The sequence below is a fragment of the Trichoderma reesei genome (assembly GCF_000167675.1).
Source record: "Trichoderma reesei QM6a unplaced genomic scaffold TRIREscaffold_1, whole genome shotgun sequence".
NCBI lineage: Eukaryota > Fungi > Ascomycota > Sordariomycetes > Hypocreales > Hypocreaceae > Trichoderma > Trichoderma reesei.
Window position 1 is genome coordinate 763,717 of NW_006711148.1, and position 24,032 is coordinate 787,748.

At 53.7% G+C, this 24,032-nt stretch overlaps 6 protein-coding genes across 6 annotated transcripts; 2 read left to right on the forward strand and 4 right to left on the reverse strand.

The window, feature by feature from the left end:
• Positions 1 to 53: 53 nt before the first annotated feature.
• On the reverse strand, positions 54 to 2,858 carry TRIREDRAFT_102579 (uncharacterized protein; the record flags this gene model as incomplete). Its single annotated transcript, XM_006961531.1, has 5 exons — positions 54 to 227; positions 316 to 1,916; positions 2,060 to 2,061; positions 2,127 to 2,293; positions 2,727 to 2,858. 5 exons carry the CDS (start codon positions 2,856 to 2,858, stop codon positions 54 to 56), a joined length of 2,076 nt encoding a protein of 691 aa, XP_006961593.1.
• Positions 2,859 to 3,432: 574 nt separating this feature from the next.
• On the forward strand, positions 3,433 to 5,249 carry TRIREDRAFT_21174 (uncharacterized protein; the record flags this gene model as incomplete). Its single annotated transcript, XM_006960912.1, has 2 exons — positions 3,433 to 3,566; positions 3,780 to 5,249. Exons 1-2 carry the CDS (start codon positions 3,492 to 3,494, stop codon positions 5,247 to 5,249), a joined length of 1,545 nt encoding a protein of 514 aa, XP_006960974.1. The 5' UTR covers positions 3,433 to 3,491.
• Positions 5,250 to 6,016: 767 nt separating this feature from the next.
• Positions 6,017 to 7,596, reverse strand: TRIREDRAFT_102581 (uncharacterized protein; the record flags this gene model as incomplete). The annotated part of the gene is made up of 6 exons (XM_006961532.1): positions 6,017 to 6,142; positions 6,216 to 6,668; positions 6,730 to 7,035; positions 7,106 to 7,180; positions 7,400 to 7,447; positions 7,579 to 7,596. The coding sequence occupies 6 exons, from the start codon at positions 7,594 to 7,596 to the stop codon at positions 6,017 to 6,019; spliced, it is 1,026 nt and encodes a 341-aa protein (XP_006961594.1).
• A 1,777-nt stretch (positions 7,597 to 9,373) lies between these two features.
• On the reverse strand, positions 9,374 to 10,690 carry TRIREDRAFT_102582 (uncharacterized protein; the record flags this gene model as incomplete). Its single annotated transcript, XM_006961533.1, has 1 exon — positions 9,374 to 10,690. One exon carries the CDS (start codon positions 10,688 to 10,690, stop codon positions 9,374 to 9,376), a length of 1,317 nt encoding a protein of 438 aa, XP_006961595.1.
• Positions 10,691 to 17,211: 6,521 nt separating this feature from the next.
• TRIREDRAFT_54393 (uncharacterized protein) lies at positions 17,212 to 18,170 on the reverse strand (the record flags this gene model as incomplete). Its single annotated transcript, XM_006961534.1, has 2 exons — positions 17,212 to 17,903; positions 17,975 to 18,170. 2 exons carry the CDS (start codon positions 18,168 to 18,170, stop codon positions 17,212 to 17,214), a joined length of 888 nt encoding a protein of 295 aa, XP_006961596.1.
• An 849-nt stretch (positions 18,171 to 19,019) lies between these two features.
• On the forward strand, positions 19,020 to 20,166 carry TRIREDRAFT_21176 (uncharacterized protein). The gene is made up of 3 exons (XM_006960913.1): positions 19,020 to 19,186; positions 19,244 to 19,380; positions 19,455 to 20,166. The coding sequence occupies exons 1-3, from the start codon at positions 19,157 to 19,159 to the stop codon at positions 19,954 to 19,956; spliced, it is 669 nt and encodes a 222-aa protein (XP_006960975.1). The 5' UTR covers positions 19,020 to 19,156; the 3' UTR covers positions 19,957 to 20,166.
• The last annotated feature ends 3,866 nt before the right edge of the window (positions 20,167 to 24,032 follow it).

Genomic DNA, 24,032 nt, shown 5'->3' on the forward strand with positions numbered 1-24,032 from the left:
CCCAAGTCTTGGAATGGCACCACACCCCTTGGTGGGAGCAAAGCGAGCGAGCTTTAAAAGTGAACCTGCATGACATCCATCTTGTCGAATGCCCTGGAACAGCTCGGACACTTCCGCATGCGATTGCTGATGCGGTCATCCACGCACTTGTTACAGAAGAGATGGCCGCACGTCTTGAGTGCTGTGTTCTTGAAGTTGGCATGGCACACCGGGCACAAAGCCATGGTCTACAACACACAAACTGTTAGTACTTCCGGAAGGGCAAAGGGCGTGGCTCAAAGGGGTAGCCACAAAGAGAAAAAAGCATAAACGTACCCGAAGCATGTCTTCTTCCTCTGATGAGTTGCTCAACGCCTTGTTTTTCCAACTATCCCGATCCTTCTGCACGTGCTCGATCCGGATCTTGAGCTTCTCGACTTCGACTTCCTGCATGGCGTTTCGCTCCCGAATAATGGCTGTGGAGGAGTCCTTGGATTTGACCAGGTTGGTCAGGTCCGCCACTTGTTTCGCGACGGACTCGGACCTCCTCGCAGCCTCCAGGCTGCTCGCTTCCAGCTTCTTGTTTTCGGTGACCAGAACCGCATTCGCTTGCTTCAGGTCCGCCAATTGCTTCTCCAGGTTGGTTAGCAGGGTCCGCGTCTGGGACTCGAAATCCTTCAACTGGGCGATGAGCTCGGCGGATTTGACGCTCTGGTGCCGCAGGGTCCTGATTTCGCCGTTTCGAGTATCGGCATCCTTCCGAGCGGCAAAGTACTTCTGGTCTGCCTTGCTCTTTTCGGCAATGAGAACAGCCACCTTCTCCTCCAGAGCGACAAAGTCGAGAACCTTCTTCTGAGCAAGGTCCTTCATCTTCTTGTAAGCCTTTTCCATCGCTGGCAGCTCCTGGTTGATGGAGTCAAAGTCTTGCTTCAGTTTCTTGTATCTTTGCCGTAGCTCCTCTTCTGATAGGGCCTCGGCGTCTGAGCCACCACTCGCTTCTTCGCCTTCTGTTGGTGAAGCGGGCTTCAGACGAGCAACTTCCGACTCCAGCGCAGATATTCTGTCCTCCTTCGCCGCTACCAGCTCCTTGATATGCTCCATGGCGATGCGCTCTTGCTCTGCATTTGCTCGTCGCTGCACGTTTTCCGCCAGAATCTCGTCTCGAGCAGACCGTACGCGAGCCAGGTCCTGGTCTCGTGCCGCAATATCTGCCTCGTAATCCTGCGCCACCTGGTTCATATCGGCCTCGAGCTGAGCCCGGAATGCTGTCCGCTCGGCTTGGAACTTCTCGGCCTCTTCGCGCAGCTGCTTGCTCGAGGCTTCTAGCGTGTTGACTCGCTTGATGAGCTCCTCATTTTGGCTCTTGAATTGCTTGAAGACATCAGTCCGGATGTAGTCTTCGTCGGAAAGCGTTTCTCGCCGAGACTTGAGGGTGGTGTTTTCCTCCTGCAAGGATTTCAATTCTGCAAAGAGCGAGTCCAGCTGCTCCTTTTGTTTCGATACAGTCGCCGCCGCCTCCTCATACTTCATCGTGAGTTCGAGTGCATTGCCGTTGGCTTCGCTGGGTTCTGATCCTCCCTCGGTAGGCGTCGTGACAGGGCGCGTGGCATTGGCGAATGCCTGCTGCTCTAGCCTTTGGACTTGCGCGCTCTTGGCACGGTCTAGCTTCTTCTCGGCTTTGAAATACCTAAGTGTCGCGGCGTTGAGCTGCTCCGACAACTGTTCCTTCTCCGCGCTCAGCCTGTCGAGATTCAGATGATACTCCTTCTGTTTGGCGAGGAGGTTGGCGATTTGGCTTTCGAGCTCCGCTGTCTTGGGCGCAATGTTTTCTCTCTGTGCAGCGAGTCGGTTGATCAGGGACTCTGCCTTCGTTTTGATTGACTTTCCCATTTCCTGCAGATGGCTCTGGAAATGCTGTAGATCCTTGAAGGCAATGCCTGAGACATAGGAGTATTGCAGCTCTTGGGTTTGAATATTAGAGTTTGCAATCACAGTCGTCGCATTGCCATTCGAGGGAAACCTACCGCGTGACTCGGTTGTAGATACTGCTGATTCCACTAGTAATTCGAGTTCTTCTAACATCTGCAATGGCGAATTGGTTAGATGCTGCGTGCTTGACGTGACGGGAACAAATGGAGGCAGCAAACAACATTGTCGCAAAAGTGCATACCTGTCGCCACCAAGCGTCGACGATCCGGATATGGTCGTCGTGATGGACGGATCGTTTGTGTAATTCTTCTAGTCGCGCTTCGGCCGTCGCAGCCTTGCGACTGTATTCTTGCATCTGCCGGTAGATTGCTCCTTTCGTAAATGCCTGGATTTTTTTTTTTCAGCTAGTCAGCGCCACGCATTGCGGTAGTCGGTGTGTAGTGATGACGGGTTGTGGAGTCACGGTAGACGAAGCGCGCGGTGAGGTGATGTTGAGGCAGAGAGAGCGGATGTGTCGGAGTACCCTTCATCTTGTGGATTTTCCCTCCTCAAAAAAAAGCAAAAGAAGCCGACTGACTGCCCTCGCTGGGTAACGAGCAACATCACTGGCTTGGTGAGCACGATCATCCAGCAACGACACCCCCCAACGAGAGCGGCAGCTGACAGGGCGAGGGCGAGCAGGTTGGTGTGCAGGGTGGGCAGGGAAGGCCCGGGGACAGTTGACGGGATGCAATCCGCGTCAAGGCAATCTCGCGGGTTGGACGGGAACGGGGGGTGGAGAGGAGGGGAGGGGAGGGGGGGAAAAGCATGCGACCTACCTCGACCCAGTAGTCTTCCTTCATCTCCGCGTTCTCGTCTTTGGCCTTGGAGCCATTGATGGCAACTCTCTTGGAGGGAGGAGGCGCCAGGTCTTCACCGCCGCTGATGGCGGGTCGTTTCCTGTCCTCCATCTTGGCGAGCGTGGATGGACGAGGTGAGGCAGAGGGGGTCGTTGCAACAGGCATGAGAACGCGTCACGCCAGTGAGTGTCGAGGACGATGGTGCGGCTGAGGGATCATGAAGCAGCGCAGCGCTAGGCGAGCGACATCCTCTGGCTGACGGGAAGCGCGCAGAAGCTCGTGCAGAGGCGGCGCGACAGCGAGGGGGAGGGCGGAAGGGCGATGCAAGAGTCAAAAAGGCCGCCAGGAGGTTGAAATTTCGAAGTTGCCGCAAAGCAGAAGAGGCACGTCCACGCACCTGTATGCGGACTAGCGCCGTCCTTAGCCTGGCCGAGTTTTCTGCTTATCGGCTGCATGTCCCGGCAAAACGTCGGCGGCGCTGCGGCTGCACCCCACCTGCACTTCTGCAGTGTCTTTTTCTGGCCTTATCCGAGGCGCAATCAGTCTCTCGTGCATGGAGGAAAAAAAAGTTCCATTGGCCGGCTTTTGGAGCATCTCGCCCGTCAACGCTTCCGTCCTTGTGCGCCGCAACTTCTCCGGACCAACTTCAAGGTTCTTGCGCCGTCAGATGGATTGAGCGCTGAACCTCCCCCAAACGGAGCGCCTCGTGATTCTGTCGCCGCAAATCCAGAGAATTTTCCAGCAATGAGCTCCATGTTCAAGAAAAAGGGCGGCCTCGCCTTCAAGCCAAAGATCCCGTCTGCTCGCCCTCGCCCCGCGGTCCCCGCTACCGACGTGCAGGTCGACAAAGATGTCGCCGAGACAGAGGCAGCAGCATCGATCGCAGCGGTAGAGCGCCCGAGCGTTGAGACCGAGACCAGGGAAGGCTCCAGCAATATCGCCGGCACCAGCGAGCCTGAGAATGTCGCCTCTCCAGAGCCGTCCAGCACTGCCAAAGCCGACTCGATTGCCGCATCTGAACCGCCCGCGCAGGATGTCTCTGGCCTGAAACCTCAAGAACAAGCCATCCCGGCTAACGAACAGCAACCAAGAGCTCCAGAGCTCTCAACTACACAGCAAAGCGCTCCACCACCCTCAACTACACAACCAAGCAAAGAGGCAGAAGCCGCGACAACGACAAGTCCCCAAACCTTGGAACAGCCAAGCGCCCCCAAGCCCCGAGAGCCACTTCCCGTCATCGCAGATGACAACATTGCGCCGGAACTGCGAGACCCCCCACGCGCTCCCCAAGAAACCCAGGAGAATGTCCCCGAGGCGGCAGAGTCAACTGAAGCCACCACACCAGCACCGCCCCCGGGCCCCAAGACGAGGAGTAGGAGGAAAGCGCCCGAATCAGCAGACGCGGATGCTGAAGCGCCGCCGAAGAAGCGGCAGCGCAAAACACCAGCGAACGAAGATGGATCGACGGCCCCGAAGCCCAGGCAAAAGCGCAAGTCGCCTACCCAGGATGGGACAGCAACGCCGCGGACACGAGCGAGGAGAGCTCGCTCAGTAACACCAGATGACGCAGAAAGCCAGGTCGTCGATCTGCAGAACCTCAAAATGACCGACCTGACAAAGGACTTGCACATTGGCAAGAAATTCAGCCGCCACGACGAGCTGCGAGAGCGAGAGCGACAATCCAGGATAAAGTCCAAGCTGAAGAAGCTCATGGGCGAGGGCAGCCGCGACGGATCCGAAGCCCCAGAAGCATCGCCAGACGACCCGTCCGTCAAGAGCAAAAGCGCTACACCAACAACTACAACAGCAGCAGCAGCAGGAACGGCCCTGCCATCATCCAATACGCCAGCGCCCGCCTCCGGGCCGCAGTTCCGCATCGTCGACGGCCAGATCATCATCGACCAGAGCTCGCTCGTCATGGACAGGCACGCGCGCGCGGCCGCAACAAGGGGCGACATGGAAACGGTCGAAGAAAACGACTTCACGCGCCTCATCACCAGCAGCTCCTTCATGAACACGTCCAAGCTCAAGGGCCCCAACATCTGGACCGAGGAGGAGACGGAGCTCTTCTACCGCGGCCTGCGCATGTTCGGCACCGAGTTCGAGATGATCTCCAAGATGTTCCCCAACAAGCAGCGCCGGCACGTCAAGCTCAAGTACAACCGCGAGGAGCGCCACTGCCCGCACCTCATCAACGCGGCGCTCATCGGCGAGAAGACGGTGCGCATCGACATTGACGAGTACAAGGCCTTCACCGGCATCGAGTTCGAGTCCGTCGAGAGCATCGAGGCCGAGCAGCGCAAGATCCAGGAGGACTTTGAGGCCGAGCAGAAGCGCATCGCCGACGAGCAGGCCGAGGTCATGCGTAAGAAGCGCGAGGAGCTGTTTGCCGACGAGGACGCCGCTGGCAACGGCAAGAAGGGCAAGAAGGGCAAGAAGAAGGGCAAGCAGGCCGTGCAGTATGGGCTCAATGGCGAGCCGATTCTTGCTGGGGAGGCTTAGGCAAAACTTTCCTTCTCTTATTTGCCCCCCTTTTCTTTTTCCTCTTCCGCGTCAATTTCTTCCGTGGGCAACACCGATATGGCTCATCTCTTTTCTTACTTTTGCACTTCTGGACCGTTAGCATAGAATCGGCGTTAACAGAGACACTCAGAGAAAGCTCGGGCAAACTCTTCAGGGACGGAAGGGTTCATCTATTCAGGACAGGCGGGCTTTGCGATTGCTTAATGGGTACTTTTTCTCTCTCTCTCTCGCTCTCATGTTACTTCTCTCCGAGCATGTCAAATGCAGAATCAATCACATACTACATGTTTCTTATTGACAAAGGAGCAAACAAGACAAACTACTTTTTTTGTTTTCCTGTTTCTGCGTTCCGGTCCAACCTATACCAGTCTTACTATGCGCTGAGAGGACCACCGAATAGTAAGAGGCTCAAGACACACAAGAGTCTTTTGGCTTCGAGGACATTTTCGTTCTTTGCCAAGATCCATCCCATTACCTTCCATCAGTTCCTGTTTAGAGCGGTCTCGAACTACCCAGTTCCCCATCCATCTCCAAGCCCTCCAAGCCGGCACTTTCTTCGTCTGGCCGGCTAACCTGTAGACGAGACTTGTTTCTTCCATGAGCAACATGAGTGTGGCGGTTTGCCATCCAGTTCTCCTACGCCCCATTGTGTCAAGTCGTACTGATAGTGTCCGATTCGTCCTCCCACGTATTTTCCTACTCATTATCATATCTGACCACATCACTCATCCTCTCGGATTCTGCGCCTAGTTCGTCGGTGGCTCGTCGTCCTCGGGCTGATCGAAAAGGAAGTTGGCTGCGAGCTCTTCGTTCTTGTCGCATGCAAAGTAGGCCTGGATGGCCTGGTCACGATCAAAGCCGAGTCGACATAACTGGAACAAAAACAGTTAGCTAAGCTCATCATGACTGACCCAATCAAGGGTCTGAGGCAGGAAAAACACCAACCCGCTCAATCGCATCGCGCTCCTCTTCTGTGACGGAAATGGCCTGGGCACCGGGAGGCAACGGGACGTCATCGTCGGCATCCTCGCCAAGCAGCTGGAGGAACTGGTCCGGATTTGACGCAATCAGCTGAGCAAGCTGGGGGTTGCCAGCACCAAGCTGTTGCAGGATGGGCTCGAGCATCTGGGGCTGCTGTTGGACCACCTGGCGAAGCTGCTGGAACTGGGCATTGTGGCGCAGGAAGTCGAGGTTACCCAAGTCACCTTGGGCAGCAGCAGCAGCAGTGGCCGCGGCCGGTGAGCCGCCCGAGGCGGGAGCGCCTCTTCGCTGGGCAGCGAGGTCAAAGAGATTAACGCTTCCGTCGTCATCACCGGTAGGGGCAGCAGCTGCAGGGGCGGCCTGCGGTGGGTTAGCCCGCTGCTGTTGCTGCTCCTGCTGGATGCTCTCCGGGATACCCTTGAAGTCCCCAGTCAGCTGTGATAGTTCCATCCTAAAGATACTGGGTACTGCTACCTACAGTAAGAAGATACTCGACGGCTCGGTCCGGGTTGTTAAAGGCAGCGCGCATGGCCGCCTCGATTTGGGTCCTCTCAAAGCCCATGGCCTCCATGTTTGCGATGGCCTCGGCCCGCTCAGAGCCCATAGCCAGGCCCGAGGGCGTCCCCGTCGAGCGGTTAGGAGTCGGGGTTGCGGGAGGAGCGGCGGCTTGGGTAGCAGACTGGGCGGGCGCAGGGGGAGCGGCGGGTGTGCTGGCGGCCGCTGGCGGCGCAGGAGTAGCGGGCGGCGGTGCGGCGGCAGCAGCAGCAGCAGGAGCAGGCTTGGGCTACGTGGCAAAAGGTTAGAATCAGACGATGAAGCATCGCAGCCGAGGTTCTTTTAATAGTTGAACGTACCTTGTTCACCATGCACACAACGAAACCCTTCTCCTCGATGTTGTAGGACTGGACGGTATCGTCATCTTTCAAGATCTTGCCTATGCCAAGTCAGAACCAGGTGTGCAGTGCGACGGAGCAAAGGCGAGCTTTGTCAAACCTGAGTAGATCAGCTTCTGGCTCTTAGGATCCCAGCCCTTCTCGGCAGAGATTTTCTCCTTGACGGCGGAGATCTGTTCAAGCAGGCACTTGTTAGCAGCCAAAGAGCGTATAGGGGGTTGGCCTTCTGAGAGGCAACAGGGCAGGCAGTCGTACCTTGTCCGTAGGCTCAACGTCGAGGACGAACTTTTGTTGCTTAAGGTCCTGATGGAAGGGAGGTATACGTCAGCCATCAAAAGCACCGATGACGAGGAGAACAGAAAGACTCCAGGTGGATGGCAAAGCTGTAACAAATCTCTGCGCATATCCTTCCGGGGCCAAGCGTCACAACGTACTCGGAACGTGACCTTCATGATGGGCAGCTGTGCTGGTTGCGGCCGGGATTCAGAGGTCGAGCGGGATGCCCAGCTGTTGTCGTTGCCAGACGGGCGGCTGCGAAGCGGGAGTCGATGCGCAAAGAGTCGAGCAGCGGGAGCCGGTAGGAGAAGTGCGCCGCAGTACAGCCGATTCTATAGCGGAAACAGCAGCAGACGCGATGCCCTGGCGAGAGTTGGTGATGGAAGGCCGAGATTGAAGCTATGGCGGAGGGCGAGGCGAAGGGTTCGAATTGGAGGAAGTGGCGCGGGCTGGTGGAAGTGATTCAGGCTGCGGTTTTGCACAGCAATGGGAAGAAAGGGTACTTGCGAAGAGGTACCTTAGTACTTACCTTACCTCCAGCCTAGAGGTGGGGTTTGGATACAAGTGGCAGAGCGGCAAAAGGCAACTGCGAGAGGCGCAAGAGGTCTGGTGCAAGAGGGTCCACGGGCGAATGAGATGCCAGGGATCAGATGCCCTGAAAGAGCCCTGTGATGTGATTCGGTTGCGGTACTTGGGCCTGGGTGGTGCCGCTGGTACCGCCGCCATTGCGTGCAGATTGTTTTTTGGCGGTCCATGTCTGGCATGTGCACGGTGGTGATGTTTGCGCAAGTGACTTAATGAGCAAGTACCTTTGCCTCAACCTGGTGATTGCTGCTGAATATCCATGGTATTACATGGAGGGCAATAATTGTTTGCATCTACCCAATTCCACCATTTCTCGCTGTATCTGCCTCATTCAATAGCTAAGGTACACCGCAGTAGGTAATTCCTGTCTCACAAGCACATCGCAATTCCCCAGCAGATGCGGCCCCAGCCTCGCTGACGACATGCGCCGCGACTGCCTGCTGCCTGGTGATATCACGATAAGCGCAATCAGAGGCCATCGATACGTCAAGGCTGGCAGTTGCTTGCGATTGGGGAAACTGGGCGACTGCCTGCAGCCTTTGAATGCCCGGATCAGCAGATGGACAGTCTTCTAGCGCCATTTGAGCCTCAGTTGGGGAGTGGCTAGGTAGGTAGCCAGCACTTCATTGGCTCCATGTATGTACCTACCTACCTATTCAACGTTCCAAGTCTACCTGCATTTAACCAGAGTAATAGGCTGCTCTAGGGTGATGGCATAAATATTTCTTTATATGATATATGATGACTACCTACCTATTACAATAGCAGTAAAAAGTGGCAACTATTTCTGATAGCTAGATGAGTGGTGATACCCTCAACATGGGGTGCTGGCTAGCCACTCCCCTCATTTGTCATCTAAGCGCCAGACGAAAGTCGCTGTCTACATGTACTTTGGTAGGTTCCCTTTAATCGCGGACATACTCTAGTATGATCATTGTGTCAGGGCAAGGTAAATGTAGTAGCTATTCACTCTATTCAGCTTTGATCCTCAGGGTCTGTGAATTTCTTGCTTCCATTTGCTAAATAAATATTGCGAACCAACGAATATAAAGATTCGAGGTGTGACGTATATACCTGGATCGATATATGTGCGGGGAAGAAACAAAAGGTAACAAGTCATACAACGCCAACGCTCATCTAAAAATCTTTGGCCCAATCCAACAACAAATGGTATCATCGCCATGTCCGTCCCATGTCCCCTTTCTAACTTGCAATAAGTAGGTATTTCCCATTTGGTCCGCTCTCCTGGCACCCTCTGAGAGAATTTGATATAAAGCGTGCGGTTCTCGTCAGAAGCCAAAGACACAAAAAGAAGAAGAAGAAGAGAAAGAAGAAAATCGAATACGTCAAGTCGTTAAAATATCCCTATCACAGCTCCCTCCGCAGCCATTCAGGCGCAGGAGGGGCCATTCCCCTGTCGGGAAAGGGAAACCCCTGCTGGCTGCTGAGATCCAACTCTGACCGGTTCCCCCTCAGCGACCTGGATTCAAAGTCGTTCCTGGGAAAGCCCATGGGCGAGCTGGGCATGCTGTCGCTCCTCAGACGGTTGAGCGACAGGCTGCTCGGTCGATGGACGAGGACCCGCGCCGTCTCCGGAGCCGCCATGACGATGGTGCCAGGCGTCGCAAAGGGGTGCGGGTCAGGGGAGTCGGATCGGAACAGGGGGTGGATGTGAGCCTCGCTGCCTGAGCTGCCTGGGGTCGGTAGGTCGCGGAGCTCGCGCGTGATGGATACCGGGCTGTAGCTTCGGCTCCGGCGTCGGGTTTGGATCCGCGGGGGCTCGAGGTCGGCAAAGGACGCTGGCGAGGGACTGCGGCTGGGCACGGGGCTGGCGGGGATCGTCTCGAGCCCGCGAGGCTTGCTTTGCGTCGGCGTCGAAATCTCCAGCACGGCCTCCCGGTTGTGAGCGTCGACCGCGGACGTGTCCCAGGAGTCAAAGGCATCATCAGCCACGGTGCTTCGGTTGGCGGTCGAGTCGACGGACATGGAGCGGCTCCTCTCCTTTTCCCTTGAGGAGCGCGTCGTCTTTGGCCTGCTCGAGACGGACCGGATGGATTGGGCCACGTACGTGACGGACGAGGCAACAGTCTCGGCGACTGACTTGTTGTCGACGGAAGTCGGGCGGCTTCGAGTGTGGAGCTTTGCCATGGGGCTGGGCTCATCCACAATGGGCATCGTCTGGCTATACCTGATGGCCTTGAGGTTGATCTTGCGTGACCGTCCGGTCTCCTCGTCCTTGCGGCCCGGCCAAGAGACGCCACCAGCATCAGACGAGATGGGTAGGACCTGGTATATGGAGTATACCAGCTGGGTGGAAACGGCCAGTCCGAGTGTGACGGAAGACGCAACGAGGAGGTGCTTGTTCTCGCCTCCGTCCGCTCTCGCCAAGTACACCAGAGCAGCGAGCGAGGTCGCAGTCGCAATTATACAAGCCGTGACTTCGAGACCGGAGACGACCCCCCTCCACAATCTCGACTGACCCGGGAACGAAGGGATAGTATCGGCAGCGATGAGCCATCCGATGAGGATGAGAAGAGCAGCTTCGAACACTGCAGCGGCAGTCGAGGATCCTCTGCCGGGGGAAGAGTGGGAGATGCGGACGCTGACTGCGATTTGGGTGCACAGCGTCGCCGTCGTCGTGACCAGAGCAAGCGCTCCCAGCGCCAGAGAAAATATCCGAGGCATATTTTTGCTTCCCGAATGAGAGTTTCGTGATTTGATCCAAACGAGGGAATTCGAGAGAAGAAGAGAAGGATTGCTTTTGGAAGAATTCCAGTCCTATCGATCGAGGAGGGAACTGAAACACAGAGATACCCCGAGCCAACCACAGAAAGATCGATTAGCCCGCCGCCTAAGAGTGACACGGTCCAACCGACGACCTCGATGAGGAATTTAATCAAGACGCTATGGTATAAAAAAAAAAGACTTTTTTTTTCTCCTCTTCTCGATGGCAGCCAACAGAAGAATCGCGATCAATGCGCTTCGTGAAGAGCGAGTGAGGTGATGCTGCTTGTAGTGGTTAGGGGTGTCGGTGCTCTAGTGTGTTTTCCTTGCTAGGCCCGGTACTTGGATGGTGGGAATCCGGGGCTCGCGATCTTTTCCGATATGTGACAGCAGCGGTCGTAATGATTGATGAGGGTGACAGCAGCCACGGCAAACGAAAGACGGCAGGAAGCCAAGTGACGATTTCATTGATTCGATGGGAGGAAGAAGGAGAATGAGGAGCGTTGTGCTACAGTGGCTTGAAAACAGGCATCCCGCATAAGAGGGGAGGCAAGGGGGGGGGATAAGGAGAGACTGCACAACAGGAGGGTTGGTGACCTGAATGAAGAAAAGGAAAAAAAAGAAAGGAAGAAGAAAAGAGGAAGAAGACCAAAGGCAGTGCCTGGCGAGATGGGGAGGGGAGGGGGGATAGTTACACTAAAAAGAAGTCTGGGACGAAGAAGTGTCATGCTGTCGGGGAATAACAGCGAGTGCGCTCGAGGGGGTGTGTATTATTATGACTTTGTATATACGTGTACTAGTAGTAGGTGAGGTGAGGTGTGTGAGTGAGAGAGAGGGGAGGGATCCCTGGCATACGTACTGTAAGGCTTCTTCTTTTTTGTTCCGCTGCTCCATCATGCGCGGAAGGGCATCCGGGGCGTGTGCACGGAGCAAGGGTAAGGTACTTTGTCATGTTTGGAACAAAGCGGGCTGATGAAGAAGAAAAAGTACACTACGAGGACAGTGTTACGGAGCCCACGGCAGGGCCAAAAGGATACAGAAGAAAAAAAAAGAGTGAGATTTTTTTTATTTTATTTTTTCCCTTTTTTTTTTTTCCTTCGTCGCGGCCAGGTGGATGCAGGGAACAGGGGACGGCGCATCTTGGGAAGGGCAACCTTGCATCGTGACAGGGGTCTGGGCAAACCTTGGCCCTTCAGCCCCAAGCTTGTTTGTTTATCCTCTGCAAAGGATGTATTACTTACTGTATAAACAAGCACAGGCACAGGCACAGGCAGAACCAACACAGGCGGAGCAGCCGGGAGACATCATGACAGTCTTGTTGCCCTTTAGGGGGGCAAACATTTGTTTTTTTTTTTTTTTTTTTTTTTTTTTTTTCATCTCAGCCGCAAGGTTTGCTGGTCAAGTTCCACGAATGACATGGACTTTGTGCCTTTTTAGATCAAAAGTCTATTGCATGAAACGGTGCTGATAGAAGCTGAATATGCTTTCTTTCTCTCGTTGCTCGCCGAGATGGCTGCTTCATATGGAGCAAAAGCTCCAATTCGGACGAGCATGCCCAAAGGAGAAGATGCCTGGAACTTTATTCATGTGCCGAAAGAGTTTGAAAGTCTGTGAAGCTGAATCTGTCTGATCTTACATGATGTATCAATACATGCCCCTTGGCAGCTGAAGCCCGTTTTTCGTCAACCTACATGTGTAGGTAAAGAGGCAACTCCCATCATACGCGGCACATCAAAGGGATAATTCGTATTACATGAACTGTAAGGTGCACGAAGAAGGCATACAAGGTTGTACAGTCATGTGTTTGTATACAGTGAAGAAAAGAACAAGAAAGAAGCAAAATAGAAGCCCATCCTGCCAAAACGACCAGGGGCACGAAACCGCCCCAGCATGAGCCAGTCATGGGACGTCCAGTCCTTTTTTTCTCTGGGAAAACGAAGCCGCGCAAGTCAGTCTTGTCAGGAACCAGGGGGCGGTGAAAAAGAGGGGCCCACGGCGCTGGGACGACGACAACGATGGCCGGTGCGTTTCCATGTTAGAAGCCAGCAAGCAAGCAAGCAACACTTCGTGTAAAGTACCCATAATAAAAAAACGTGAAGTTCTGATCCCGGCGTCGTGGAAACTCCCCTGGAAGAATGGGTCACGGATCCATTGAAATCGGGCAGAACTGAGCTAAAACGGTGCTTCTACTAAGGTACTTGTACAAGTCTGGTAAGCAGCACGGGATTGACAGGCACCGGCAAAAGGGTGGTGACGAGACGATGAATGGATTGGCTGTGGAAGAAGCAGAGAGAGAAGAATGAGAAAGCGAGGCATCTCCATAATTGCGCACACTGTTTGTTTTTTCTGCTGCCGAGGTCTCGGTTGGAGTTCTACATAGGTATATCCACTTGATCGTGGTGTTTTTCTGCCCTTGTCCGGCTGCTTCTTTGATGACTCCGCCCTAAGACACCTATCGTTAGGGCTTTGTTGGTCATCAATGACAGACAGGACGAACTCGAAGAAAAAAAGCATCACTCTATCAGGGGCACTCATACGATACTCATATTATCTGGTCAAAGTATATCCGTCATCATCTGATCGGTGATTCCATAAGAACCCGAACAGGGCAATAAGCAGTAGCACGGAACTTTGTTCGCACCTCTTCTCGTCTCTTTTGCTTCTTAAGGTACACACATCTGTGCCTTTATTACCCATGCATCTCACATGCTTTTGGCTGGCGAATGGTGCTATTAACCTACAACCTCATTCGGGCAAACCCACTCGCTCAATGCTACCCTCCAGGCAATACTCACTCACTCACTCACTCACTCACTGACCCGTCGAAAAGCACAGACATTGTTAACAGCCCAGAAACAGTTTTATTTCTTTTTTTTTTCTCCTTCTTTTTCTCGCCCAGACTCCATGGATGGATGAATCATGTGCCTCTGTCCCACCCATGCTTCAGCGATGGGGTTCCTTACAAACCTGTGTACACGTAGGTATCCGACGGTTAGGTACCTAGGTACATCCACCTGCTAAATCCGTTGCAGTAAGACAAGGTACCTTACACATCATCGATTTTCTTCATCTCATCTCAGATTTCTGAACCCGTGTCTTTGGCTCGCCAGGTACCCAGAGACCGTTGCTCGGCTGCCAGCTGCCCCCTTTTAACCACGTTGTTGGAAGGAGGGGGGCGTGAGAACAAACCCTGACCAGCCAAAGACAAAAAAGACTGCCGTTTTGCCGTTTCAACATCTTCAATGTTTCTCCCCTGGTTTCAGTCACCAACTGGTAGTTGGGTACCTCAGAATTGAGGCACACACGGAATAAGGCGCTTACCAAGCATCAAGTACCTAGTAACCGTGAATAATGGCTCCAGTAATCATTGCATGTGCCTGCTGCGCTCTGGAAGATGCCGAGTCCGCGGCAATAGGTAGGTAGATACATGTATCTTCATTAATATCCTTCTTCGTGATACAGTAGGTATCTATCCATTCAACCATTCAATGACTTGCAGCGCCCCCAACGCCCTGCATCGCCTCTTTCATGTGGAGAGAGCATCTCTCGCTCGCTTGCATCGCCCCCTTTTGACGCAAATCTCGCCCACTCTACTGTGAACACATAGGGTCTCACCACATACATAGTATGCCCAACATCCACCGTTCGTCTCTGGGGGGTAGGCAAATCTCGTCTGGAATTCCACGACCACGTGGGGAAGCATGTGCGACATTGGACGGTGAAGTGGATTGCGTTGAAGAAAAGGGAGAGGCAAGAGGAGAGAAAGAGAGAGAGAGAGAAACTGGTCAATCGGTATCCGAGGTAATACGAGTACTATCATGGCAGACACACACCGTACCTGCATTGGCACATCTGCACGCGATCCTTCCGAGCCGTTTGGTTCCGCCTGGCCGCTCTTCCAGGATAGGAATCTGCTTGTAGTATTGTCGATGCACTGATGCTGGTGTTTTGCATGTGAGAAGAGCTCCCACCTTGCTGCCTGTTGTTTCCATGTCCAAGTATCGAATGTGAATACATAGAATATAATCGTTGCCTGCTCTCCAAGTGCCTTCAATCAATCACACCAACATGCTCTCCTTCTCGTTACCTCGGGCGGATGCTGCATCAATCTCCAACGTCCAGCCCCAAGCGCGGCCCGCAGCGGAAATCGCAACGCCCACCAGGCGTCGGACCGGCGATTTCAAAAATACTGCCTCTTCAGGCAAAGGGGGATAACAGTCTTTGTTTTGCATTGGATGCTTGTCAATCTCTTGCATCCCAAGTGGAGCCGCTGAAGCCTGAGGAAGCCGAGAAACTCCCCCCTTGAAGCTCAGCTTACTCCGTGCCCTCTGTATTTACGAGTTAGTACTCCGTATCTGCAGGTACCTGAAGAGAACCCCACCAGAAGAAAACACCGAAGGACAGCAGCAAAAGGATTCCGACATGGCCTTGTGAGAGTCAGCAAATATTACGATCCCTACCTATGTACTTCCTCCGTCCATGCTGTACTCCTCTGTATGACACGCGCTATATCACGGGGACACGAAGCATCGTAGGTATCTTGTACCTAGTATTTGCGCATAAACCTCATCTTTCATACCTACTACTAGGTACCTACGCGTGTGTATCACAGCCGCGTCGTTCCCAAGGTAGGTAGGTAGTAGTTAATTACACACGCTTCTGCACCTCCGCAATCTTCGTACGACGCGACGCGGAGACTTGGAACTCTAAAAGTGATCAGCTGTCTATTTTTAAATCTGCAGCAGCAGCATCATCATCATCATGGTATCGTATGTATTGCCAATCTTGCGCATGGACGTGACGTCAGCATATCCAAACAAGCTTCTCGCGATTCCGCCTTGATCAGCGTTCCAGAGCCAATGAGGTTGGATGAGGCATCGTAGCGGGCGATTGGGGGCAGTTCAGCTGGCATGTACATACTAGAGGTTGGCAAGGGGGGGGTTCCGCGAAGCCATTGAAAGCTTGTTGGCAGTCGGCGTTGCTTGGCGGTGCCTGGATTGTGGAAATCATGGACCGAGATATGGAGAAAAAACGAGTAGGAGTTTGAGGGTTCTAAGTTGTGTCGTGTCGTGTCTTGATGTTGGTTCTCAAAGGTGATTGTCATGGAGTTGGACCACACGAATGTGATACTACTTCGTATCCCAACTTCGACTCGCCCGACTGGCATGTAGAATCAGAGAATCGAGCTGAACATGTTCAAAGATCCAAGATGGTGGCTCAAATCGCCACGAGGGCCGTGACGAACCACGTGAGACCACGTCTGGAATGCTCTCAGCCGGTCCGTCAGTGTTTTCTTTGTTCCAACCCAGCTGCTCCAAGCTCCCACCAAGTTCAACCATACGCACACATCGCGTCTTTTTGACATACTACATGTACTCCTAGTGGCATGGAAGCAGTGCCAGTGCTGTGCTTCGCTGTGCATTTTTATTCATGTACGGCGTCGTTTTTTTTTTTTTTTCACCAGGATGCATGCCAGCTACAAAGTCCGTGCCCTGGTTCAAGCTTCTAGAAGGGGACACGATGCGCTGAACACCTTCATCGTCATGGCAGCTTGGCAGCTTGTCAACTTTTCTCTCTCAACGAAGCTAGTTGTTGGCATCTCGCTCGACCTTTTCAGTAGATCTGAGATCTGGACCGATCAGTTGAAGCCAACAGTTGGCTGTCTGGGTACCGACGTCGAATGTTTTCAAAAGGCAGCCGTTCTAAACTCGAGTACATAATCTGAGCTGCTAGGCTCTCAACGGCAATGTCTACAGCAACATCGTCATCATCTTTGGCATTGCCTCCGTTGGTGATGACATGTACACACTGCCTCTCAGTTGATGGATCTTCACCTTGCACAATATGCACAGCCTTGGGGCATTGATGTAGACGAATGGAACCCTGATGGCCGGCCAAGGCACTCTCCATCTCCCATCCAGATGATCATATGCTCTCCTGCAGCTTCTGCACGGATCACGAACATCCGTCTGTGCATTCATTCGCAGCTCGTATGTGGAACTGTGCGCAAGCATTCCCCCCCCAAACCAATCCCCCTATCCTCCCAATCTTATACATAGTAGTAACACTTCAGATTTGTCGAAAGAGCTCAAGACCACAACCTCAGCCCGCGACGTCCATTGCTCTCAGTGTAAACCTTGTGGTACGCATGGCCCCTCGGCTAAACGGATACCGCTGTTATTTCCCTAAAGAAACAAAGAGTCCCTGCACGCTCCCTAGATCGTTTCAAGCTTCCCGTCGCTTCGTGCCATGGTTGTATTACCAGCACGCCGGATCCCGCTTCGATTCGGCCGTCGTAATACTCATGAGACCAAACACATGGACCCCTTTTGCTCAAGTGAATGTGCGCCCTACCTTGGGTCTTTAGAACACATCTCAAATCACAGGCACGCAAGCCCAGCTTGGTTCAATACCGACGGCATGAATCATCTCATCATACTCAAAACGTCAATGCAGTAGGAGCAAGCCCACACCTCGCCCATCTAGTATTCCGTGCGCGGGTCGCCCAACTTTGACCACTCCTTGGCCCATCGCAGAGACTCTTGCCTCGACGCCTTGTCCTGTCCCGCCTCGGCAGCCTTGTCCAGGGCAATTTCCGACAGCACGCTGAACATGTCAGCCCTGCCTTTGGAAGCCGCAGCAAAGAGATGTCTCTCCGCGGCATCCCTGTCGCTTACGCGCAGCAAATTGCCGAGCTCAACATCCGCCTCGACGAGCCCAGCCTCGGACAGGGCCTCCAAGGTTGCCCTTGCCTCGTCATGCCTGCCCAGCTTGGCGAGCGCCTTGCCCATGCACAGCTCGCAGTAGGGCTTCCACTCGAAGCTTGCTGCTGCTGGCCCCCCTCCTACCTGGAGCGCCCGCTGCAGCGCTCTGATGGCAGCCTCGTAGTGGCCCTGCTCATACTGCAGCTCGCCCTCCACCGTAAGAGCGTCGGCGTCTCTGGCCGTCGCGACGAGCTGCTTGAAGCGGGCCTCGACTCTCCGCAGCTGGGGGACCCGTCCGTAGGCCCCTGACCGGGCGAGGTGCCGTGCGAGGGACAGCGTGGACGGCCGGTAGCCGGCTTCCGAGGCGGATGCCCAGAGCGCGGTTGCGAATGCGTCTGCGCTGCGAGGGCCACGGATGAGCCGCATGATGCAGGCCGTCTCGTGGATCACCTCGAGGGGGAAGCCGTCCTCTTAATGGCATGGAATCAGTAAAACACGCAAAGGTCGAAGAGCTGAATTGAAGATGGGAGACGATGCGTACTGCCTGTCAATGAGACGGACCATGGATCTGTGCCTCGACTGATGGCCTCGTGGAACTTTTCGGCGCACCGGTAATACTCGGCAGGCGTTTGCCGCTGAAAGGCGTCTCCATTCCTGCTGATGGCGGCCTCGAACGACGACAGCGGGATCTCTGATAGCTTGTACACCTCGAGGGGTGACGGTCCTACTCGTTTCATCCTTGGGATTGCATAATGGCGGAGCTGCCCCTGGCTGCTAGGGTTCGCGACATGTCGCTGGATGGGAATGGTTGTAGAGGCGAGTCTCAATGAGCGTGCTGATGAGATGAGGGGCCCAATGGCCTTGCAGCAGCGACAAGCTGACATACTGGGGACGTATCAAGAAGCTTCTGCAGAAAAGAATCGTAACTCTTATTCAGCGCGCATCAAGGGAGTCGTGATATTGAGGCGAGTAAGGAGAATGAATAGCTCAGGAACAGACTGTTCTGTTCTTTTGCGGTTGCTGGAGGAACAAACAAAAGATTTCAATGAGACAAGATGAGTATAATCAAGTATAATATGCGCTCAGAATACCAATTGCACTGCAGAGACCAAGATTGCAGCAATTATCTTGAAGATGAGATGAGATGAAGCATCAATAGTATTGCAACAGTCATGAAGCACGACAAAGTGTGAAGTCGGTTTAATACGACGTATTCGCTCAAGCGCACAGCCAATCAGACGCGCTCACCCCCCAGACCCATTGAAATTTTTCTGAACCTCCAACCTTTTGCACCAGCGCGGTGAAACTGACAGCACCGGAGCAACAAAAAAAAAAAGACAATCTTCTACAGCATCTCCAAGCGAAAGTCAATAAAATTGAATCATCTGTCCATAAGTTTGTTCAATCAGAGGACGGATTGAGGCGCTGCTTTCCCACAAAATTTCCCGGTCAACCATAACCAAACGTGTCGGACCAGACAAGACACAAAATCCAGCCGGAGAATTTTCACACACAAGCCAACATCTCACCCGCAAACATGGTTGTCCAAACAAGGCGAAGAAAGGCCCTGCAGGAAACTGCCCCAGAAGACCAGCCAAATACCACACAGGAGCAACCAAACACACAGCCGAGCCCCTCAAAGAAGAAGAAGAGGGGATCCAAGGCAAACGCCCCCAAAGAGGTCGCAGAGGAATCAAGGTCCGAGCCGGCCAAGGGCACTCTCATGGTCTTTGGCGACGACGATGAGGAGGAAGTGAAGGCGCCCGTTGAGGACGAAGCCGCGTCAACTACTGCTGGAAAACAGGTCCAGGTGGAAGAGGAGGAGGAAGAAGAAGAAGAAGAGGAGGAGGAGGACAGTGATGATGAGGCTCCCGAAGCAGTATCTACCGCCAAGGCGGCTGAAGAGATCAAGAAGTCTACTCAAGCCGCTCAAAAGGCAGTCCAAGAGTACGTTTGTTCTTGGGTTTTTAAAACCTTCTTTTCGATGCTATCAAATTACATATATGCTGATTGTTCAACAGACAAGCCGCTGCACAAAAGCGAAAGCGCCAGCAGCTGGCCGAGCTTCTCAAGAAACAAGCCGAGGAGCGCAAAAAGGCAGAAGAACACCTTACATCCCAGGGCGAAGGAAAGCAGCAGCCCTTAGCCAAGCCAGCCGAGCCCTCCACCAGCAGAGCACGGAACCGCGCAGACAGGTCCAGCATCCCCGCCGTCCTGCCCGCAGAATTCCTCACAGACTCCTCAAGCGAGGATGACGAGGAAGACGGCGAGGACGGCGCTGCTGCTGCTGCTGCTGCAGGGCCCAAGAGGCGCAAGGTGTCTGGCGTCGAGAAGAGGCTGACGCGTCTGGACGCGGGGCCCAAGGACGAGGTGGTCAAGTCTACGGTGTACCGCGTCGAGAAGAAGATGGACCAGAGGCTGGCGCCCAAGGTGAAGAAGCATTCGAAGGCGTCCAAGGAGTTGCTCTTGAAGCGGAATAGGGCTGCCGTGACGTCGGGATCTGGGTTTCTCAAGAGGAAGTGAGGGTTCGGCTGTGGTGGGCGCTAGCTACATCAACTGCATATGGTGATACCCCGTATCGTCTTATCTAATATTTGCATCTCATCTTCTTCTAGCCGAGAGATGTAAGAAGAGTCTTTGTCGAGAAGTGTATGGTACACGGGATATCATGGGGAGAACTTGTAGATGACTGAAGATGGTTGCAAGGGAGGCTGGGGTTCAAGAATGGGACCATGGGGGAAACTGTCAACTCAAGAGTGAGATCTGCTCAGCAAACCAACAAGCGGACGGTCCTACAGAGTGCTACCTATAGACGGCCAGGGAGTTTTTGTGTGTATAATTACATCGCAAGGACGGGTAGAATCCTACAACAACATCTTTTGGCTCCAACCTACTCTGCTTCAGTCACGTTCCTCATCTTTAACTTGTTCATCCGCTTACTTTTCGCAGACGAGGATTAGAGGCAGTCAAGAAGTTTACTTCCAGTAAGAGTGTCTCCTAACAGCCCATACATGCATCTGGAGGGGACCCTCCAAGCTATGTTGACAAAGACAATATCTTTCAACATTCATAGAGGCCCTTGTTGCAGTTTCCCCAGAGTATTACATGCTCCAAACGAACCACCTGCCCATATTGTATGATGGCATACGTCCTCAAGCCTCATGCAAATACCCAACAAGGAGAAAACCACAGAAAAACAACCCAAAACGACATATTCTCTCAGATGCCCCCCCCCCCCCCCCCCCCCCCCCCCTCCTCTCCCCAATCAACGTCTTCAAAGCCATCACATACAGACAAGGCTACCAAAACCCTCCTCTAATAAAACTACAACAAACTCCCGGCTCACTCTTCCATTCCCCTCGCTGCCACATCACAAAAGAAACCTCCCCTTCCTTAACCCCGATGACCCCCCTCACTCCTCTTCCAATCCCTCTTCATTCCTTTTCTTCTCCTCTTTTCCTCCAAATCCTTTTTTTTTCTTCCTTTTTCAGAGAATCAAGGTCACAGTCACACGAAAAGGATTGCCGCAGCATCGCAGGCACTTGTGATGCAGCCCGCATCCCACTCCTAGCCAATTATGACCCCTCAGATGAGCAGATGGAAAAAAAACATGCCGGCAAAAGCCTCACAGGGAGGGGTTGGCAATATGTGACATTGAACTCTCTGTATGTGCACCGCAAACCCGGCGGACTTCTTCTCGAGTCCTCCATTCTATTTGGGGTAATACCACTCGCATGAATGGCTTGCCTGGATCCTACTCTAAAAGTTCCTTGTCTTCCTTCCGCTGACGAAGGGGGCATCTGTTCTGCTGTGCACTCGTTACATCACTGTGAAGAAATAGGGGCAGCATGGCGAAACCTGGAGGGAAACATGCCGGTTCCTTGTGGATGAAACGTTCTTGACTCCTTTTCTAGTCATCGAGCTCCTACAATACAATCACTCACATCACTCCCGGTCTTTCATTCAATCGATTTCTCGACCTGACATAACCAAGAGCGGCAATCCCATGGCAGGCTTGTGCCCACGACTGCATCCGCAGGCAGCAAGTCCTGCCGTCACGCAGCTTAACCCGCAAACTCCAAACCCCCTAGGGGTGCGTAACATACATACCTTACTCGCAGGCGCGATGTCGGCACTTGCAGGGCATAGATAGTACTAGTACGAGTACTGCATGTAAGCCAAGAGACAAGACGAAAGAGGCCAATAGGCAAACAAGGTTGAGAACCAACAATTCGGATCGTGGAGGAGGAGGATCCGGGTGGCAGTGCCGGTACGAGGGGGGGGGGCAAACCAAGTTTTGTGACCAGTCAGCTCAACCACTTGGCTTGCCCCAAAAAGAAGAAAGAATAAAAAAAAAGAAATCGTTTCATTGCTTGGGCGGCAATTGGCCGGCTCGGCTCTGTCATTATACATACATACATGTTGCCACTGATGGCCGTTGACACACTCTGCTGTCTGGTCATATGTGATATTAGTATTACTGAATCGGCAGTCGGGAAGCCTTGCCGTACATTTAGCACTCCGGAGAGAAACGCCAGTAGGGCTTGTGGCAAATACCGGCTCGGAGTCGTTTGCAGCCGGTCGACGTCAAGCGGTAGTCGTAATAGCAGTGCACACACAAGCAAAAGGGCTGTTGCATGTAATAAGCTGCGCGGCGAGACGCTTGACTGCCAGAAGCCCATCTCTATGTACCGTCGTGGGGCGCTAGAGTTGTCCGATCTTCATCTCGGACATGCTCCAGTGACACAGATGAAGGCTCTCAGCAAATGGTCGTCCCTATGATAGGTAGTGACCTGTCATCAACTCTGACCATGCAGGGGATCATGATCATGATGAGGCGTCTTTGCGGCAGAGTGGCTGGCTGTGGCTTCAGCTCAGGAGCGTAGTATGTGCCTCGCTGTTCCTTCAGAAAGTGCAAACATTTGTGTTCCCAGAGCAGACCGGGGACAAGCAGCCGGATGGATGCAGTCCTTGAGGCGTCTCGGCCTCATCCTCCATGACCGAGCCTCGTCTCTTGGCCTGCTTCGCTCATCAGCCAAGGGGGGGAGAGGCTTGAACCAAAGTAAAACAGACTACTACTACTATGTACATATGTGCTTCTAGTGGCCCGGAAAAAAAGCTGGAGCCCGGACGGGATACGCGGGTGTGGCGCGGCTTGAGGCTTGCTGCACAACCTTGTCCTGGGAGAAAGGGCTCGCCCAAACGGACCCCCAGTCCACGTCTTGGTTCCCTTGTCCTACGCCGACAGCAGCTGAGTCGAACTTTGCCTCCTGTCGTGACGAGTCATGTTCGCTGCCCAGGTGACACATCGTCCTGCTGCCATGAGATCAAGTGGGGGATGGAGGGAGGGCTTGATGGACAGGGCAGCAGACCAACGCAGAATATAGTAGTATTGCCTAGTAGTATTGCCCCGTGCGGCAGTTGCGAAATCCACCCAAGCCATATGCCGTCGGCCGTTAAAGGCGTTGAAGCCGATGCCACAGTGTTAGCAGCGGCAGTCGCTGGGTGCGCGTTGGTGGGTTTTGTTGGCATGTACAGTATGCAGCGTCTCTCTCGGAGCACTCTCTGTAGAGGGTAGTCGAGGCCGCTTGCTTCCAGGGCCATTGCCGCCTCGTTTGGCGTATGCGTCTCGTCAAAAGCCAGCATCCCGTAGCCGATATACCAGGAGTAATATCGTAGATGGCAACAAGGCCGCATGTGATGGTGACTACCCTAGAGACGGGGGGGGTGACAAGCAGTGGAGTGAAGAGATGCCTTTGCTGCATGGCATTTCGCATGCATGAAACATCAGACTGTATGGATGTGATTGGGCTGCTCAGCTTTGCCCGTAAGTGAAACACAGCGCTGGCTATTCTAGGGAATGGGGGATGGCAAGTTCTTGACCTCCCAGGGGAATCAATACGCTCGCTGGTGAGGGCAATCAAGCCGGGGGGGGGGGTTGAGATCGCACTGCCTTGCAGCTCCAGACCGTGGCATCCATGGAAGCCAAACTACCAAGTAGTAGTAATCACGAGTAATATCACTGTTGCATCCTGGCAGTCGCTGGAGTGCCGTGGAAGTCGGCCAACGACAATGAAACACAGGGGCCATCTCGTCCGACTTGTCGGATTTGCTTCCTGCTGCTCGGGTCGGCACATACGAGGTGGTAGTATGTATCTCGGTCCAGACATGCACGGGGGGGCTATTACTGTATGTATTGTACTCGTATGTTCCAAGCTTCCAAGGCAGGCATGCCGGAATGTCAATCTCTGCACGTCGTAAACGGCAGACAGGTGCCTTGCAGAAAGGCAGCTCGACAAGCGACCCCATGCCCAGTTCCCCTGGTCCCACGGCCAATGCGACCTGCTTCACCTCGTTGGCGAATTGCGTGTCATCGAACGGGCAAGGGTCGGTTGACCCATTCACTCCGGCTCGTTTCCTCCCATGTTCCGCCGGCCGCATGGTGATTCAAGAAGAGGAAAACGGAGCAGGGGACAGGAGGTAGGAGAAGGGGGAGAAAAGACACAAAACAAAAAGCCATGTGGCAAGTGCCGTGGACTGACTGATCAAGTTGCTTGGGAATGACGCCAGCCCCCGTGATTCAGATCCATCCCTGGGCT

Bases quoted from the DNA above. Each gene is read 5' to 3' on its own strand.
- TRIREDRAFT_21176 (XM_006960913.1), top strand. From the start codon at position 19,157: ATGGTCTTTGGCGACGACGATGAGGAGGAA. The intron at 19,187-19,243 runs GTGAAGGCGCCC...AAACAGGTCCAG, and splicing joins GCGACGACGATGAGGAGGAA to GTGGAAGAGGAGGAGGAAGA. The intron at 19,381-19,454 runs GTACGTTTGTTC...ATTGTTCAACAG, and splicing joins GCTCAAAAGGCAGTCCAAGA to ACAAGCCGCTGCACAAAAGC.